Below are 16,866 nucleotides of genomic sequence, written 5' to 3'. Positions count from 1 at the left end.
AACAATGCCAGCTGCTGAGAAGTGTTGTGCTAGGGAAAATCCTTTGGTCAAATAATCAAATGACTTGCAAGTGAATCCTGGACCAGCCACTGGATAGGTTAACTTTGGCAGGTTTATTACATTCTTTGATTTTGTTTCCTCCTCTGTATAATGGAGATACTAACACCATGCCCAGAGGGCTTAAAATAATCCATATGGAGCATTGAAAATAGGATCATATCCAGTATCACACAGCTGGGTTTTTAAGATGTTAACACATGTCAGCTGAAATGGAATTTCAAGCTGCCCATTGTTTCTGGGGCTCCCTTTTTCTTACTACCCACAGATCTTAGTGTTTGAGTCATACATTTGGGTGCATTCGATTTCATTCTAATAAACATATTCTAGTATTCAAGTTTACATATGTGAGCACCTACTCAAGTGTCAGGCACACAGCAGGTGTGCACTGTCCCCTCCTCTTACATTAGTAATATATACAATAAAATAATTTGCATATTCTTTAATGGCATAAAATATGGTAATCTTTTTCTCCCATAAATTACAAATTCTTCGAAGGCCAGAATATCATTATATACCTGATTTTAAGTTCCTAATTTCACCTAGTATAATGCCGAACTCATAGTATGTATTCATTATCAGATTGTTTAACTTTAGTATGTAAAGCTTTATAGGGAATCTGTATGGGCTGGAAGGACATATATCAGTAAGATGCAAGAATAAATATCTTACTGACTCAAAAATTATGAAAAATGTAACTCTTACACTGTATATTCATGTAATTGGAAGAGTGGTAGAAGAAATGACCATTGGAATAAACTAATATACCTCTTGCAGAGAGGAAATGCTCAGGGAGTATCTGTTGATAAAATGAACTTGAAAGCATCAGGCCTTTAGATTTCCTCTTATATTATCTTACACATATCCAGATTACAGTAGACAGAAATCTTCAGTGGATAATACAACTTATGAAAATTACAGAAACAAAATTTTAATTTTATGATTAAAATTCAGTGCTTAGATTTATAAATCCAGGAACTAAAAACTGGTTGGGATTTGAACATTAACATAATTTCTAAACTAGAACACTTGTTTAGGACAAAGTATACATTTACCAACTACAATCACACTTGGTAAATATAAACGGGAATATATAAACATCTATATACATACATATCTAATAATGTTTTATTATTAGACCTTGAATTGAGAATGATAAAGTTTACACGTGCTTTTGCAAATAGATTAGAACTTCAAAGGTGCAGGCGAGTAACATAAACGTAGTATATTGGCAAAAGGACTTTAAAACTACATCACTAACCATATATAAAGGCACATGATATCACTATGTACTACCTGGTCAAGATCCTCGAATTTCTACTTCCTTAAGTCAGTCACCTGTCTCAGTAAGCAATTTTTAATAAAACTTAGGTATTGAAATATAACTAAAGGTGGCACTGTTGCCTTATGTTAACCAGAGGCCAAGCTTCCTAAAAATTCATAACACAAATATCTTAAATTGTACGTAGCTGTATTTCAGGCCTTACTTTTTATAATGAGTTATACAGATGTGAATTTTTTGAAAAATTATATATTTTATTTTTCATAGAAATTAAATGTTGAGCGTAAATGAATAAATGAGGCAACATTTCCATTGACTTCAGGATGTACATAAAATTTTAAATTAGGTCACCAACATACTAATGAAAAAAATCACTTGACCAATTTATTCTTGATATAGTATTTATAATTGAAAAGTAAGCTAAGTTATAATTTGAAAACATTAGTCAATGAATTTTTCTAAAATATATCATACTCTCAAAATTAAAGTTTGTAGGTTCTGTAAATATAATTGGCTCACAGAAGTTGACATACTGATATGTTTTAATTTAAACAAATTGGCTACCTAAAAATCCACATTTATAAACATGATAATAGAGACTGATTATTGTGAATTCAAAAGCTGCTTAACTTTCAAAAAGATTGGACAACGTATTCTTTCAAATAGAAAATTTTCCTGGTTTATTTTAAATACAATTCAATTCTGAATTTCTTTGTTTGCTGCTTACAGCAACGAATGTATTACAGAATGCAGGTGTAATTTAATTTTAGCAGCTGCTCATTCACACATAAAATTGTCAAATGTGATGTCAAAAAGGAAGACATATAATTACTCCCGAAGACTTATTTTCTACATGATAATGACAACACCATTTTTTGAGTGCTACTAGGTTCTAGAAATTTCATATATATTATCCTGAACGTTCACAACAACCTTGAAAGATAAAGTTACTATTCTAATTTTATGGGTGATAAATAACCCAGCCTCAGGCAGACAAACTTAGGGTGGTTTATCTATGTTGTATTTCTCCACTTAATATTTCCTTTTAATAACTTAATTCATATTATTAATTTTGTACCATTACCCAACTCTATGTTTTCACACTATTCTCTTTCATTAATTATACTACCGTGTTCCTCTGAGATCTTAATATTTTTCTTTGGTTTTCCTCTAGGATTTTAACATTTATTCATTAATATATTGAATATGATAGTTTGTTATAGTGGTTTGTTTACTGGAACTCTGTCTGCATTGAACAACTTAAATTTAGAAACATAAAAGATCTTAAGGAAAAACATAAAAGCTTTCATACAAATTTTTATGTTCACTGAAGAAATACAGACAGCTCCCTAAATAAATACATTTATCAAGGACAAAATAAAGATCCGAAATTGGTACTACCATATATATATTTTTTTTTTTCCTGTTCAAAAGCCCTTGCCAGATAATTAATTCCCATTCAAGATCCTAGCTATGGCAGTAACTAGCTGTGTGACCATAGGCAAGTTACATAAATAGTCTGTGCCTCAGTTTTCTAGTGTGTAAAATGATAATGGTAATATCATCTGCCTCTTAGTTTTATTGTGAGGATTAATTGGGTCAATATAGATACAGCCTGAGGGGGCCTGGCCGGTGGTGTAGTGGTTAAGGTCGCGCACTCTGCTTCGGCAGCCTGGGGTTTGTGGGTTTGGATCCCAGGTGCAGACCTACACACTGCTCATCAAGCCATGCTGTGGCAGTGTCCCACATACAAAATAGAGGATGACTGGCATAGATGTTAGCCCAGGGCCAATCTTCCTCACCAAAAAAAAAAAAAAAAAAAGCCCTAAGAAAGCATCTGGCATAAACGTTAGCAGCTACTACAGGACCACCATCACAACTATGGCAACACTACTGGCTAGAAAGTCTCTAAGAGCTTACATGGTACAGTGGAAAGATTCTGGGCTTTGGAGTAAATCAGATTTAGGTTAAAACCTTCACTTTGCTCCTTCTTAGCTGTTTAAACTTAGGCAAATTATTTACTGCGTCCAAGCCTTATTTCTTCATGTTTAAAACTGGACTGGTAATAACCACCTCTCAGAGAATTGAGAATAATGCGTGAAAAGTACCTAGTAGAGTAAGAGGTGCATAATAGCACTAAAAGAAATCATAATCATAATAATTAAACTTCTAAGTCTTTGCAGAGTTTTCTTTTTGTTTACAAAATAAAAGTATATTCTTTGCATTTTTTGATTAAAATAGTATGTGCTCATTTAAAACTTCTGATTTATACATTTTTAATTTTAAATTTAATTTTGTTTTTAGATACTGAAAAATATAAATAAGAAAGTAAAATTACTAATAATTCCAGTACCTAGAAATAATCACTTTAACATTTTTGGTAAATACTCTTCGTATTTTTTCTGTGTGTATCCCTTTTTTGTCTCCCACCCACTCATATATTTTTGAAGAGTGGTGGCAATTTAGGGTTGCCAATGTCTAATGGTATACAAAATCTTAATATTAACAATAACGCATTTCTGTGAACTAAGCGTGGGAAAACATTTCTGAATCTTTCTTCCTCATCATTTCCAACCTAGAAGGAGAAGGGGAACGGCCTCGAATATCCAGACATGTGCATAGTTTTCCTTGTTCCTTTCTTCCTCATGTTTGTCTGACAAGAATCAGCCTCTCTTGGGTCACACCTGATGCCTGGTGGGTAGTCCTGTGGGTCACGTGTGTCCAAAACGGGCTCCTGGGCATCTTATGAGACACATCCTCCTTCTCCCCACTTCCACTTCCCAGGCAACAGTTCATTTCCCATGCTTGGTATTCTTTAAGACGTCATTGTACAAACTATTCCCCCCGCCCTCCTTCTATTTCAGAGTGTCATTTCTTCTTTTTCTGAATGTCCCCAATTTACATAATTTTACCTACTTCACACAACTTATAAATATTGGGAACAAATTTCTAATTACTGAAGAAAATACACACGGAAATTTAAAAATATACATTTGACTAGACTTCAGGGTATTTTAAGGTATTTTACACCTTTTTAGACATTAACAGTTTACTTTGGAGAGACGAAAAGAAAGCAACTCATTCAGTATTCTAACAGCATTGTACTATACAGTGCTGTCTTTCCCTGAAAAGTTTAAATGTTTTTACAAATATTTCCTCCCTTGTCATTGCATGTTCTTGTATCTCATTGGAACATTATTTAGAAACAGGTTTTCGCTGTGAACAAGATCCCCAATTGAATTTAGTAAGATTCTTTCTGCAGTTTTATTTTCATGATTTATTCTGGGTTTATTTATTCCCTATCACGTAGGGTCTGAGTTCACATTTATAATTGCTATAAACAATAGTAGCAACGACTATTTTTAACTCATCAAGACAGGCATAACTGAATATTATAATATAGAAATCAGAAGCATCAAGAGCTACAGCCAACTCATGAAAGAGCCCACATAGATGGAAAAATGGGGTTTGAGTCTCACTCTGATCTACTAAAATCCCTGGTACTCAGGAACGTAATGTAAAATCTACTGGTACTATGAATTTTCCTGGAAAAATAAAAAAAAAAAAAATAGGAATAGCTTTGCTGAACACATAAGGTGGTTTTGGGACCAGTCCCTCAGGTGGAAGTATTAAAAGTTGGGGCTCTAGATGTTGGGTCCAAACCCTTCACTTGGGAAGTTGTAAGTTTCCTTCCAACTGAATGTCACTGTGGTGGGGCGGGGTTTATGGTGAGAGTGTATCTCAGTCTTTCCTACGTGTTTTGATGTAATGTTTTTGTTTGTTTGCCGGATGTGTAGGAATCAATCAGCTAGTTTCTGGGTTTCTTTCAGAGGAAATTGCTCCTTGTGTATTTGTGTCTGTGCGAGAAGGTGAATTCAGGAGCATCCTATGTCACCATCTTGGACCAGAACTGTCAGTTTTCAACTCTTTGGGGTAAATATTAAGAGTACGATTGCTGGATTATGTAGTAAGTGTGTTTTTCGTTTTGTGAGAAACCACAAAACTCTCTTCCAAATTGGCTGTACCATTGTTCATTCACAACATCAATGCGTAAGAGTTCCTTTTGCTCCACATCCTTGTCAGCTTTTGGTGTTTCTGTTATGCCCTTTTGTATTATATGGCTTTATTTTATTTTAAAAATCATGTACATATGTTATTTTTATGAGTAGGCAATCTGGCTTAAAATTTTAAAAGAACATAAATTGAAAATACTCCTTCAGATACAATTATTATATTGTGTAATGTGATATAAAGCTTAGGGGTAGAGGCTATTTGAGATTTCTCTTTTTCTAAAGCATCAAACTATCATTTCTGTTCAGGAATATCAAGAGTAGTTTTTTGAAAAATAAAGCTGAATCTTCTTTCACTAGGAGATTCTCTTTCTTTTAAATATTTTAAAGACTTATCTTCAGGGTTATGCATTCTCAACAACTTGGATAAATATAATTTTATAACTAGAAAAGTGTTCTGTACATTTCTTAGATAATCATCAAGTAACTTTTACTAACTGGACAAAAGGTGCTTAAACTAGGTCTAAACAATCATATATTTTTGGTTCTTATAAACCAAGCAGTAAAGATTTCAAAATATGTAGTCAATTAACAAAACAGGAAATGCCACTGGATATAAAATACAAATCACAGGCAATAACGTTTTAATAATTACATGACACATTTACTATTAAATATTTATATAAAATGCATGAATAATATTTAGGGTGACATACCTTTGCTATCACTTTTCTCTAAGTCTTTCAGTGCTTGAACAAACATCAGTTGACTTTCGGTGAGAGGCCAACTGTTATACAACACCAAACACTGTATGATATACTTGTAAACCTGTGAAATAATGCGATGTTTAAGCACAAACGATAAGAATATAAGAACGTAATATGTGCCAATTAATTTATTATTTTAGGCACATAATACTTGCATATTTCTCTGGATTATACAATCATAATTTAATTAAATACTGTCAGATGTTCTCCAAAATTCTGTAACATCACAGTCTTTAAAAGTTTATCCTCACAATCCCAACACCACCTGCCATTATGTATTCTAGGATTTACAATTTTTGCATCCATGTTTATAAATGAAATTTAGTTATTTAATTTTTGTTACTCTTATCAGTTTTGGAATCAGGATTACATTAATCTCCTAAAAAGGACTGTCAAGTTTGTATTGTTTTCCTGTTTTTTAGAACAACTTGCTCCTTGAAAGTCTGTTAGATCCATTCTGTAAAAAGAGCTGGGCCTGTGGCTTTTTGGAAAAGCAAGATTTGATGATCATTTCAGTTTTATTATTCATTATTATTATTATTTTATATTTTCTAGTGAAGTAGCTTTTCCATTCCTCCCCTTGCCCTATAAATCTAGCATTTTTTTTCTAAATTCTACATTTCCTAGTATAGACTTGTGCACAACCCTTAAAATTTTTTTAAAAACCTGTTATTTGCAGTTATACCTCCACCCTATATTTTTGTTCTGTATTTGATTTATTTATATTTTCTTTCTCTTTCTTGATTGGTCTTACAAGAAGCACGTCTACTTTATTAATCTTAAAAAAGCTGAGTTTATTGATCTTCCTAAATTTTGTTCCCCATTTCATTAATTTTCACCCTCCTTTTATTAAATTTTTTTCTTCTTTTGTCTTTGAGTTATCCTCTTGCTCTTTTTCTAACTTTTTGTTTCAATAGCTTGGCTCACTTGTTTTTGATCATTCATTCTTCTGATAAATTAACTTAAAAGTCAACACTTCATTGAATGCTACTTTAGATGTGGCCTACAAATTTTGATTTGTAGTTTTTTATGGTTATTGAATCCTTTGTATTTCATAATTCCTTTTTTCATGTTCTTTTTAACTAAAGGACTATTTAGTATATCTAATTTTGTTTCCACCTTTATGGGATTTTTGCTGCTAATTATTAATTTCTATATTATTTCATTATGTTCAGAAAACATCTATACAATATCATTTGATTTTTACTGAAGCTTCTTGTACATGCTATGAAAAAGTATATTCTCTATTTATTAGGTGAAATGTTCTATATAGATATCTAAAGGATTAAGCTTACACTTAAAATTTTTAAAGCCTAATGATAAACATATTTTGTTTTTCACCTTGATCTATCAGTTTCTGAGAGGTGTGTGTTAAAATCTTCAAGTATTAATTGTTAACATCTCTTTTTCTTTGTAGCTCTAATAATTTTTGCTTTTTTATTCATTGAGTCTGTGCAGTTAGGTACTTATATATTAGTTAAGGTCATATTTATCTGTTTCATTCCTCCTTTTATTTTTATATAATATCCCTCATGGATTCTATGTGTTGATATATTAAAATATCACAGCTCTCTCTTCACTCAACTTTAAACTTTCTGTGCCATTTTGTTTAAAATGTCACTTTTAGGCTACTTATAGTTGGATCTTATTTTTTATCTAACTTTAAAATCTTATCCTTTTAATTGATTAATAATCCATTTGTATTTATTGTAATTATTGTCATAGTATGATTTATTTCTGGCATTTTATTTTCATTTCTTTTTATTTATTTATTTATTTTTGGCTTCCAATGGATAGGTCATATTTTCTTCTACTCCTTTAAATTATACGCATTGTCCTTTATTTCTTTAACTTAAGCCACATACAAGTCAGCTTTTGTTAATATCTGACCTTTTTCAAAGTTATATAGCTTCTGTTAACTTATACATAACATAACATAATTACATCTACATTATAGGGTTACAGTACAGATAAAATTTGCCACACACATATTTAAAAATCTTGGCATAGAAAAACTGTTCAATAATGTCTAATTCATCAATTCTGGTTATATACTAGTGGCATTGCATATAGAAAGTATTATACATTGACAATTTTTAGGAAGAGAATTGCTGTAATTTATTTTAGATTTTTAGGAGCAGTACCACTGAATAATTCTTTTAAGCATAGATATACCTGCTGTGGCGTGCTAGCATTTTCATCTATGGTGGGCACACTGATAGTTTCCTCTTCCAAAATAGGCTGACCAGTGTCAACTATTGCACTTGCAAGTTTACCCTTGTAGGATTTCTGACTCCCCTGGGCAGATTTCTTCTTGTTGTACAATTCTTGCTCTTTCTTGGATGAAGCATGACTTAAAAGAATTTGCTTGCTAGCTGAATAGGAGAAATATTAACATTTAAGTTAAAATATGTGAAATGCATAGTTACTACCGACTGTATTATTTAGTTGTACCCTTTTATACAACACGCAAAGGAACAGGTCAATTTGTTTTGTTTTAATGAGTTAAAAACCAACATCATTGGCTTCTTAGAAATATTATGGTCTTAAAACTTACTATAATAGTATGTGACTTGCACAGAGCAATGCATATTCTCAGAAAACAGTGATTGCTAAAAGATTATACAGCACTTCAACAATTTCTCATTCATTCTGTGCCACTCGAATAACACTAAACTAATACTATACACTCTGACTTCTTCAGTATTTAATACTATATGTATGTATGTTGTCACACTTATAAAAGAGTTTCATTTTACTTTTTAATTTCTACATTCATTATTTTATAATTAACAGATAATATAAGTACCATTGGAAGGGATAAAAATAGAAACATGCTGAAAGTTATTAACTAATTAATCAAATGTGTATTGAGGGAACATAAGTGAATGACACAGGGAAATTCCAAACCCAGCCATGACACAATAATTAATGAGCATTGTATTTGTTCTCACACCATAAAAAATGATAAAATTGGACAAAATGTATAAAGCAACTGTTTTAAGCCATTGGACAATACATAGCCCAAGACTGTGATCCTTAAGAGAAGAAAAACATACAAGATGGGTCTCTCCACTTCCCCAGATTTCTGCCTGTGGGCACCATATCAACTGCAGCACAGGGAAGTGGAGGCCAAACAGTAAACAGTTTTGCCAGATTCAGGAAGAAACGATTGGAGTTTGGGGCTCCTGAGACAACTAAAATTTGTGAAGCAAGGTACCAGAGAGGAGGCATCTGAGCAGCAAAGGAGCCCAGAGAGAAGCATGGGGTCCACTTGAGTCTTTAGAAGAATTTGAAACTTCATTTGCACAAACACCTAACAATTGCTGGCAGACAACAACTCCTGGGAGACTGTGGGCTTAATGGAGATTCTGAAGGTTGCACAGTGTTGAGAGACATTGGAGACATTGGAGTTCTGCCAAAATGAGGGAAATTTAACAGACATACGGGGCATTCAGTTGAGACTCAAGAAAGGCTATTCTTTAAGGGTAGAGCTACCCTAATCCCGGAGCAATGGAAACTCTAGACTCGACTTAGGAAAGTTTAGAACCAAGTCTTTATAGGATTAAGCTAAACTGTCAATAAACTGCCTGCCAGAATGAAATCCAGCAATCTTTCAACGAAGAGAGCATAATCTAGACTCTTAGCAATGTAGCATGTACAATGTACAGCATATAATCTATTTGATATATGAAGAAGCAGAGAACGGGACCATAACTTGAGAAAAAGTCAATAGAAATAACCACAGAGCTGACATAATGCTGGACTTAGCAAACAAGGACCTTAAAATAATGATTAAAAATGTGTTTAAGGGGGCCGGCCCGGTGGCGCAAGCGGTTAAGTGCGCGCGCTCCGCTGCGGCGGCCTGGGGTTCGCTGGTTCGGATCCCGGGCGCGCACCGACGCACTGCTTGGCAAGCCATGCTGTGGCGGCGTCCCATATAAAGTGGAGGAAGATGGGCACAGATGTTAGCCCAGGGCCGTCTTCCTCAGCAAAAAAAAAAAAAAGAGGAGGATTGGCGGATGTTAGCACAGGGCTGATCTCCTCACAAAAAAAAAAAAAATGTGTTTAAGGATTTAAGGGAAAAGATCAACATAATGAAAGAACAAACAATGAATATCAACAGAAAAATTAAATATATAAAGAATCAAAATAAAATCCTAAGTATGACTATATCTGAAATGAGACATTCCTAGATGGACTGAAAAAACACATCGCCAAATTCAGGAGAAAATATTAGTAAACTTAAAGATATGCAACTGAAATGATCTAGATAGAAGCAGACAGTGAAGAAAAAAACTGAACAGCATCTAAGTGATCCATGGTATAATATTGTAGTGGGTAGAATAGTGACCCCCCAAAAGAGATATGTCCACCCAGAACCTCAGAATGTGATTTTATTTGACATAAGGGTATTTGCAGTCATAATTAAGGTAAGGATCCCAAGATGAGATCGACCTGGATTAGCATGGCCCAAAATCCAATGACAGGTGTCCTTAAAGACACAGAAAAGGAGAAGACATAGAGACACACAGAAAGAAGAAGGTCATGTGAATACAGAGGCAGAGATTTACAGAGTCATGCTGTCACAAGGCAAGGAATGCCAGGAGCCACCAAAAGTTGGAAGAGGCACAGAAAGATTCTCTTGTAAAGACTTCGGTGGCAGTGTGGCCCTGATAACCCCTTGATTTTGGACTTCTATCTTCCACAACTGTGAGAAAATAAATTTTTGTTGTTTTCAGCTACTCAGTTTGTGGTAATTTGTTACAGCAGCCCTAGGAAACTAACACAGATATCAAGTGATCTGAGGTATGTGTATTCTTAGTCCTAGATAGAGTTCCTATAAAAATAAAATACTTAGGTATAAATTTAATAATGTATGTGCAAAATCTGTCCATCGTAAGTATAAAACACTGGCGAGAGAAATTAAAGATTAAAATAAATTGAGAGAAATACTATGTGTTCATGGACCAGAAAAGTCAATTTTGTTAAGATGCCAATGCTCCCTAAGTTCAACACAATCCCTTCCCAAATCTAAAGCTACAATTTTCAAGAAAATGTGGTATTGGACTAAGAGTAGATATTTAGATCAATGCACACACAGTCAATTGATTTTTGACAAAAGTGTGAAAGTAATGCAGTGGAGAAAATATTGGCTTTCCAACATATAGTGCCAGAACTACTGGACATCCATATGGGAATAAAAAGAACTTTGACCATCTACTTTATATCACACACAAAAAAATAATTCAAGAGGGATCATAAAATTAAACATAGATGCTAAGTTTATGAAACTTCTAGCATAAAACATGAAATGAAATATCCATGCCCTGGGATTAGGAAAAGATTTCTTAGATAAAATACAAACTGCACTAGTGATTTTCTCTTAAATGACAACTTTGACTTCATCAAAGTTAAAAGTTTCTGCTCTTCAAAAATTATTAAGGAAGTGAAAAGGCAAATCTTACACTAAGAGATCATGTCTGCAAAGTATGTATTTGATGAAGGACTTGTATCCAGATAAAATAAAGAGCAAAGACAAACTATTAAAAGTATAAGTGTAATGTGCAAATGGACACTTCACCCACTAAGTTATACTTATGGCCAATAAGCAAACATAAAGAGCTCAACATCACTTGTTAGCAAATTTAAACTACAAAGAAATATAACTACCTACCCACCAGAATGACTAGAATCAAAAACATTGACAACAACAAACGTCAGAAAAAATAGGGGGAAACCAGATATCTCATACTTTGCTGGTGGGAGTCTAAAATGATACAGTCCCTTTGATAAACTTTTTGGCAATTAAAAAAATATATAAATATATTTACCTATGTCAAACCATGACACATTAATTCAACTCCTGAGTATTGATTCAAGAGAAATGAAAACACAAGTCTCCCCCTGCTAAAAAAAAGACTTATACAAGTATGTTCTTGGCAGCTTTAGTTACCAAAAGCTTTATTACACTAAAAGTGTAATAAACTCATATGTTCAAAAGAAGAATGGATAAACAAAGTGTGGTATATCCATATAATGGAATAACACTCAACAATATAAAAAGGAACAGAGTAGTAACAACATGGATGTCTCTTAAAAACATTATGATTAGCAAAAAATACCAGTGCAAAGAGTATTTACATGCTTCCAATTCCATGAAGTCCTATTACAGGCAGAACTATTCTATCTTGGTGGAAATGTGAACAGTGGTTGCCTCTATAGGGGTTGGGGAATTGAATGGAAATGGCCTGAGGGATCTTTCTGGGTAATAGAAATGATCTATATCTTGTTAGGAGTGTGGGTCACACTAGTGTATGCACTTATCAAAACTCATCAACTTAGATTTGTGCATATAAATTATATTTCTATAAAAAATCAAAAATGAATGACACAAAGTCTCTATCCTTGTGAAGTAATTCCTTCATTACTTCCTTCAGATATTCAGTCAGTCATTCACGACCCATTCTTTACCAAAAATATACGAAACACATACAAAAAAAGGAAAAATTTTCCTTAATACAAGAGAGTCCACAAATAATTAGAAAAAAAATCTAATTCCAATAGAAAAGTGGACAAAGCACACAAAAAAGTTTATGAAGAAGGAAATATAAAAGGAGGATATATAAAAACATGCTTAAACTTCACTAACAAGTGAAATAAAAATTAATATTTTTAGCATTCAGATTGACAAAAGTCAAGAAATATGATAATTCACTGTCATTCAGGGGAGTATGGATAAAAGAAGGGAAATTTACCAAAACTCTTGGAGAGCGATTTGACAGTATATACCAAAGTTAAAGCTGCATGTACCCATTGACCCAGTAGTTCTACTTTTAAGCATTTATCCAATACATATACATACACAAGTTCAGAAAATTATACACATAAATTTTTAAAGAAAAAACTCAGCACTGTGTACAAACAAAAGATTAGTATTATCACAAATCACTATCAGTAGGAGACTGGTTACGTTAATTATGATATATTATCAACACATTGAACATTATACAACCATATAAAATAAAATATTTTACTATTCCTAGTCCATAGTACTTCCTCAAACACTCAATTGCTTAGATTGTAAATTTTGGGAAAAATTACAAGTTTTATATTAACCCTACGGCATGAGTACTGGTATAAGATTTTATTCCTGAAAATTATATGAGATAGACAGACATTCTTTAAAATTACCGTGAGATAATACAAAACCTAAAGAGGACAGTATTTTAAGATTTTGTTGCTGGCTCGCTTCAGAGCCTTCTACATCTCTGTAATGGAGTTTATTTCTTCTTTAGTACCACAGAATGTTTGCTTACAGAATATGTACACAGTCCGCCATATCCTGTTCCACTACAAATATAACACACACACATATATTTTTTTGCATGTACTTTTGGTGGGGGTACTCCAGAAATATATATAGTAAATAATTCATAAATGGATATGTTTCCAAGAGAAGCAACAGAAAAGTGTTTAGAAAGAAAAAGGAATTTCAATGTCCGCTTATATGATTCATAAACACAAATTGACAGAATCCCCTTAAAAATAATATCCTGTCTGAAATATAAATAAAGAAAATATCTAATGCACAATAACAACTCTATCAATCTCCACGGAGAAATTTTTAAATCTTTTCTGAGAAACATAAAAGAAGTCATGAATAAATGGAAACAAACATTCTCTACTTGCATACAAATTCAATACTATAAATGTATAAGTTCTCCTTAAATTAACTAACCTATATATTCAAGGCAATGAGACGGAAAACAATGATAGATTTTTGTGTGGTTTGAGGGGAATTTGAAAAAAATGTAATAAAGTTCATCTAGAAATATAATATAAAAATAGAAATATCTTGTAAAAGAAGAACAATCAAGGATGATGGCTCTAATTTTGGATTAATTTCTGAATTCTGTTCCAATTGTCCTTCTACTCCATTTTTTCTGTCTCTTTCTATGCCAGAAATAAACTTATAAAATTGTTTCAAATGTTTATGTATAATTCTCTTGTAAATAGTAAATTTTGAAGTGTAATAACAATAAACTATATGACAAACTATAAACAGTGTTTGCCTCCACAAATTTAAATTAAAAGATTTGGAGAGGAATGTTGGTGGTAACTAACTATTTAGAGAAAAACATGAGGCCATAAATAGCATAGGAGAGTTGCACATAGGTGCCTACTGAAGTTTTAGAATTAAGGTATTCCTGCATGAAGTAAACTATGACACCCATATAGAACGCATTAGAGCAAAGAAAATAAAGCCAACTTAAAGAGAAAGAGTGGTATTCAGACTAGCAATGCTTAGTACTCTCATGGTCTTAACACATCTGAATGATAGAAAATCTATAAATGGCGTGCAGGCAGATTTGAATGAAAAACCACAAAGTAGTAATGTGAACTGAGTACTGAAAATGACTCAGGGGATACTCAGGGATGAAGGGCAAATGATGGGAGAAAGGAGGTACAATCAAAAGAACTGCTTAATTTGCAATTTTACCCAAGCTCAGCCTTACGAGTATAACATAGTGCATTTTCCACCTCCCCATGTCTAATGCGCTACATTTGCGCCCTAGTTGTGTCATCACAGTGTGGTGTCTTCTCAATTCTCTGCTCCTCCAAATTCTTATTCATATTGGAAAGGTATATCCCTAGGCTACAATGACAACTCACACATTCTTTCCAGGGTTAATAAGAGATGATAAAGAGAGCCTTACTTTGGGTGCATCCATTTTAAAAAGAAAAAAAAAAAAAAACAAGAAACATATAAATAGAACACAGGTAAAAAGACAGTTCTTTTTAGTAATTTGCTTGTACACTTAAGACAATCAGCATAAACACTATTGGGAACAATGAGTCCAGGAAGGGTCCTGGCTACCAAATAGTTACACTAAGGTCAACTAGAAGATACAATCAGTTACAAAAATAAAACATGATAGCAGAATTCAGAAAAAGCGTATTTATCAAAATAAATTTAAATGTGTTACATTACTCTATTTTACAGGCCAAAATCTTGGATTGAGTAGAAAAAAATACCCCTTTATAAGAGAAAGATTGAAAAACTAAATGGATGAACAAAGCGTACAGGCAAATGATAACGGAAGAATCAGCGTTAGTATCAGACAACCTATTAAAGTTGAAGAAAGGCTGCTTTGTATTCATTTTACAAATACAACGTTATCAAAAAATATGAAGCAAATGTGAAACTTTACACAACTAGCAACATAGCATATAAATATGTAAAACTAAAACTACTAGAGATAAATTTTTTATACATTTTACAATGAAAGTAAGAGATCTTAACATACCTTTCTCAGAAACTTACCTGCCAATAAAATAAAATATAAATGACAATCCTGAAATTTTTAAACATTACAAGTAGCAAGTAGTCTCTTTTTATTAGAAAGAGGGTGCATGTATTTAGACATCATACTATTTACCTCCAAAACAGAGCAGACATATTCTTCATAAACCTCAGTGTAACACTAAGCAAAACTGATTTGAATCAGGCCACAGGAAAAATATGAATCAAATCCTCAAAGTAGAAAATACATAAGTCACACTCTTTAGTGCCACAAAATTTAATCAGATATTAATAACAAAAGGCTAACCAAATCTATTTTATTATTTTGAAATTGTAAAAATATTATCAATGTTTAAATTTAAACAGAAAATAAGAATTATATTGTAGACCATAGCCAATGACATTACATAGAAATTTTGTAGCTTGCTATAAAATATAATGTAATATATATAGCTATACTTAGAAAAATGTATATCATTAAATATGTTGACTTAAAACCAAGACTTAAAACATGAACTAAACTTTCAACTGGTGAAGGTAGCAAAAAAAAAAAACATTAGACTAAATTTAAAAAGTAGAGAGAAAGTGTTAAAAGATAAATATGAATATTGATAAAGCAGATTACACACATAAAAAGCCAACAGGCTTGATTAATGAGTCCAAGAGTTATTCTAAGACAAAAACAGAGAAACCTTTGAAAAGTCTGATCAGGAATACATTTCTAAAAACACAAATAAATAATAATATTTAAAAATGACCATACAAACATATTCAGAAGAGATTTTAAAATTATAAAAGGAACCTATATACAAATGTATGCAGATACATTTGAAATACCAGATGAAACTGTTACTTTTAAATAAAAATATATATGGTAAAAAATGAAAGAAAGTTTGGAAATTATTACAAAGGAATTAAAAACAAAGAAAAAGTCATCCCCTGAAAACATCAGACTTAGATAGTTTTTGAGGTCCAACTTAATAAACTTAAAAAAAAAAATGATTCCTGTAGTATTTAAACGGCTTCCAAAATTAGAAAGTTTCCAAATTAATTTCAAGAATTTGTCATAATTCTAACTTGAGAACCTGAAAAGAGTAGTGTATGGTGCACACACAGAAAAACATCCATAGAGATAGACAGTTATTTATATGATCTAACAAACTAAATAAAATAGGATATTCCAAACATAGAGATGAATTAAAACATCATAGATAGGTTTTATTCCAAGAATGGTTCAAAATTAAAAATTAATTTATGAAGTTCAAAGGGGGTAAAATTTGTTGATTTCTATAAACAACAAAAAGGTAATTAATAAAGTTCCAAATCCATTTCATATTACAATTCTTAGCTATCAATAGAAAGAACTTAAATTTTATAAAGGGCAATTATTAGAAGTCAATGACAGACGTTAATACCTGGTAGTAAATGCTATAAACCTTCCTA

General features: G+C 32.3%; 1 protein-coding gene across 1 annotated transcript in view; it reads right to left on the bottom strand.

Annotated features, from left to right (window-relative positions):
- ADGB (androglobin) overlaps window positions 1–16,866 on the bottom strand; it is a 174,620-nt gene that overhangs the window by 30,572 nt on the left and 127,182 nt on the right. The window contains exons 28-29 of the mRNA XM_058534238.1: window positions 8,292–8,491; window positions 6,066–6,177 (exon numbers count right to left, since the gene is read on the bottom strand). Of these exons, the coding sequence (XP_058390221.1) occupies window positions 6,066–6,177; window positions 8,292–8,491 (312 nt within the window). The remainder of the gene's footprint in view (window positions 1–6,065; window positions 6,178–8,291; window positions 8,492–16,866) is intronic.

This window comes from Diceros bicornis, chromosome 39, assembly GCF_020826845.1.
Source record: "Diceros bicornis minor isolate mBicDic1 chromosome 39, mDicBic1.mat.cur, whole genome shotgun sequence".
NCBI classification, from domain to species: Eukaryota; Metazoa; Chordata; class Mammalia; order Perissodactyla; family Rhinocerotidae; genus Diceros; species Diceros bicornis.
This window is presented reverse-complemented; position numbering and strand designations above follow the sequence as displayed.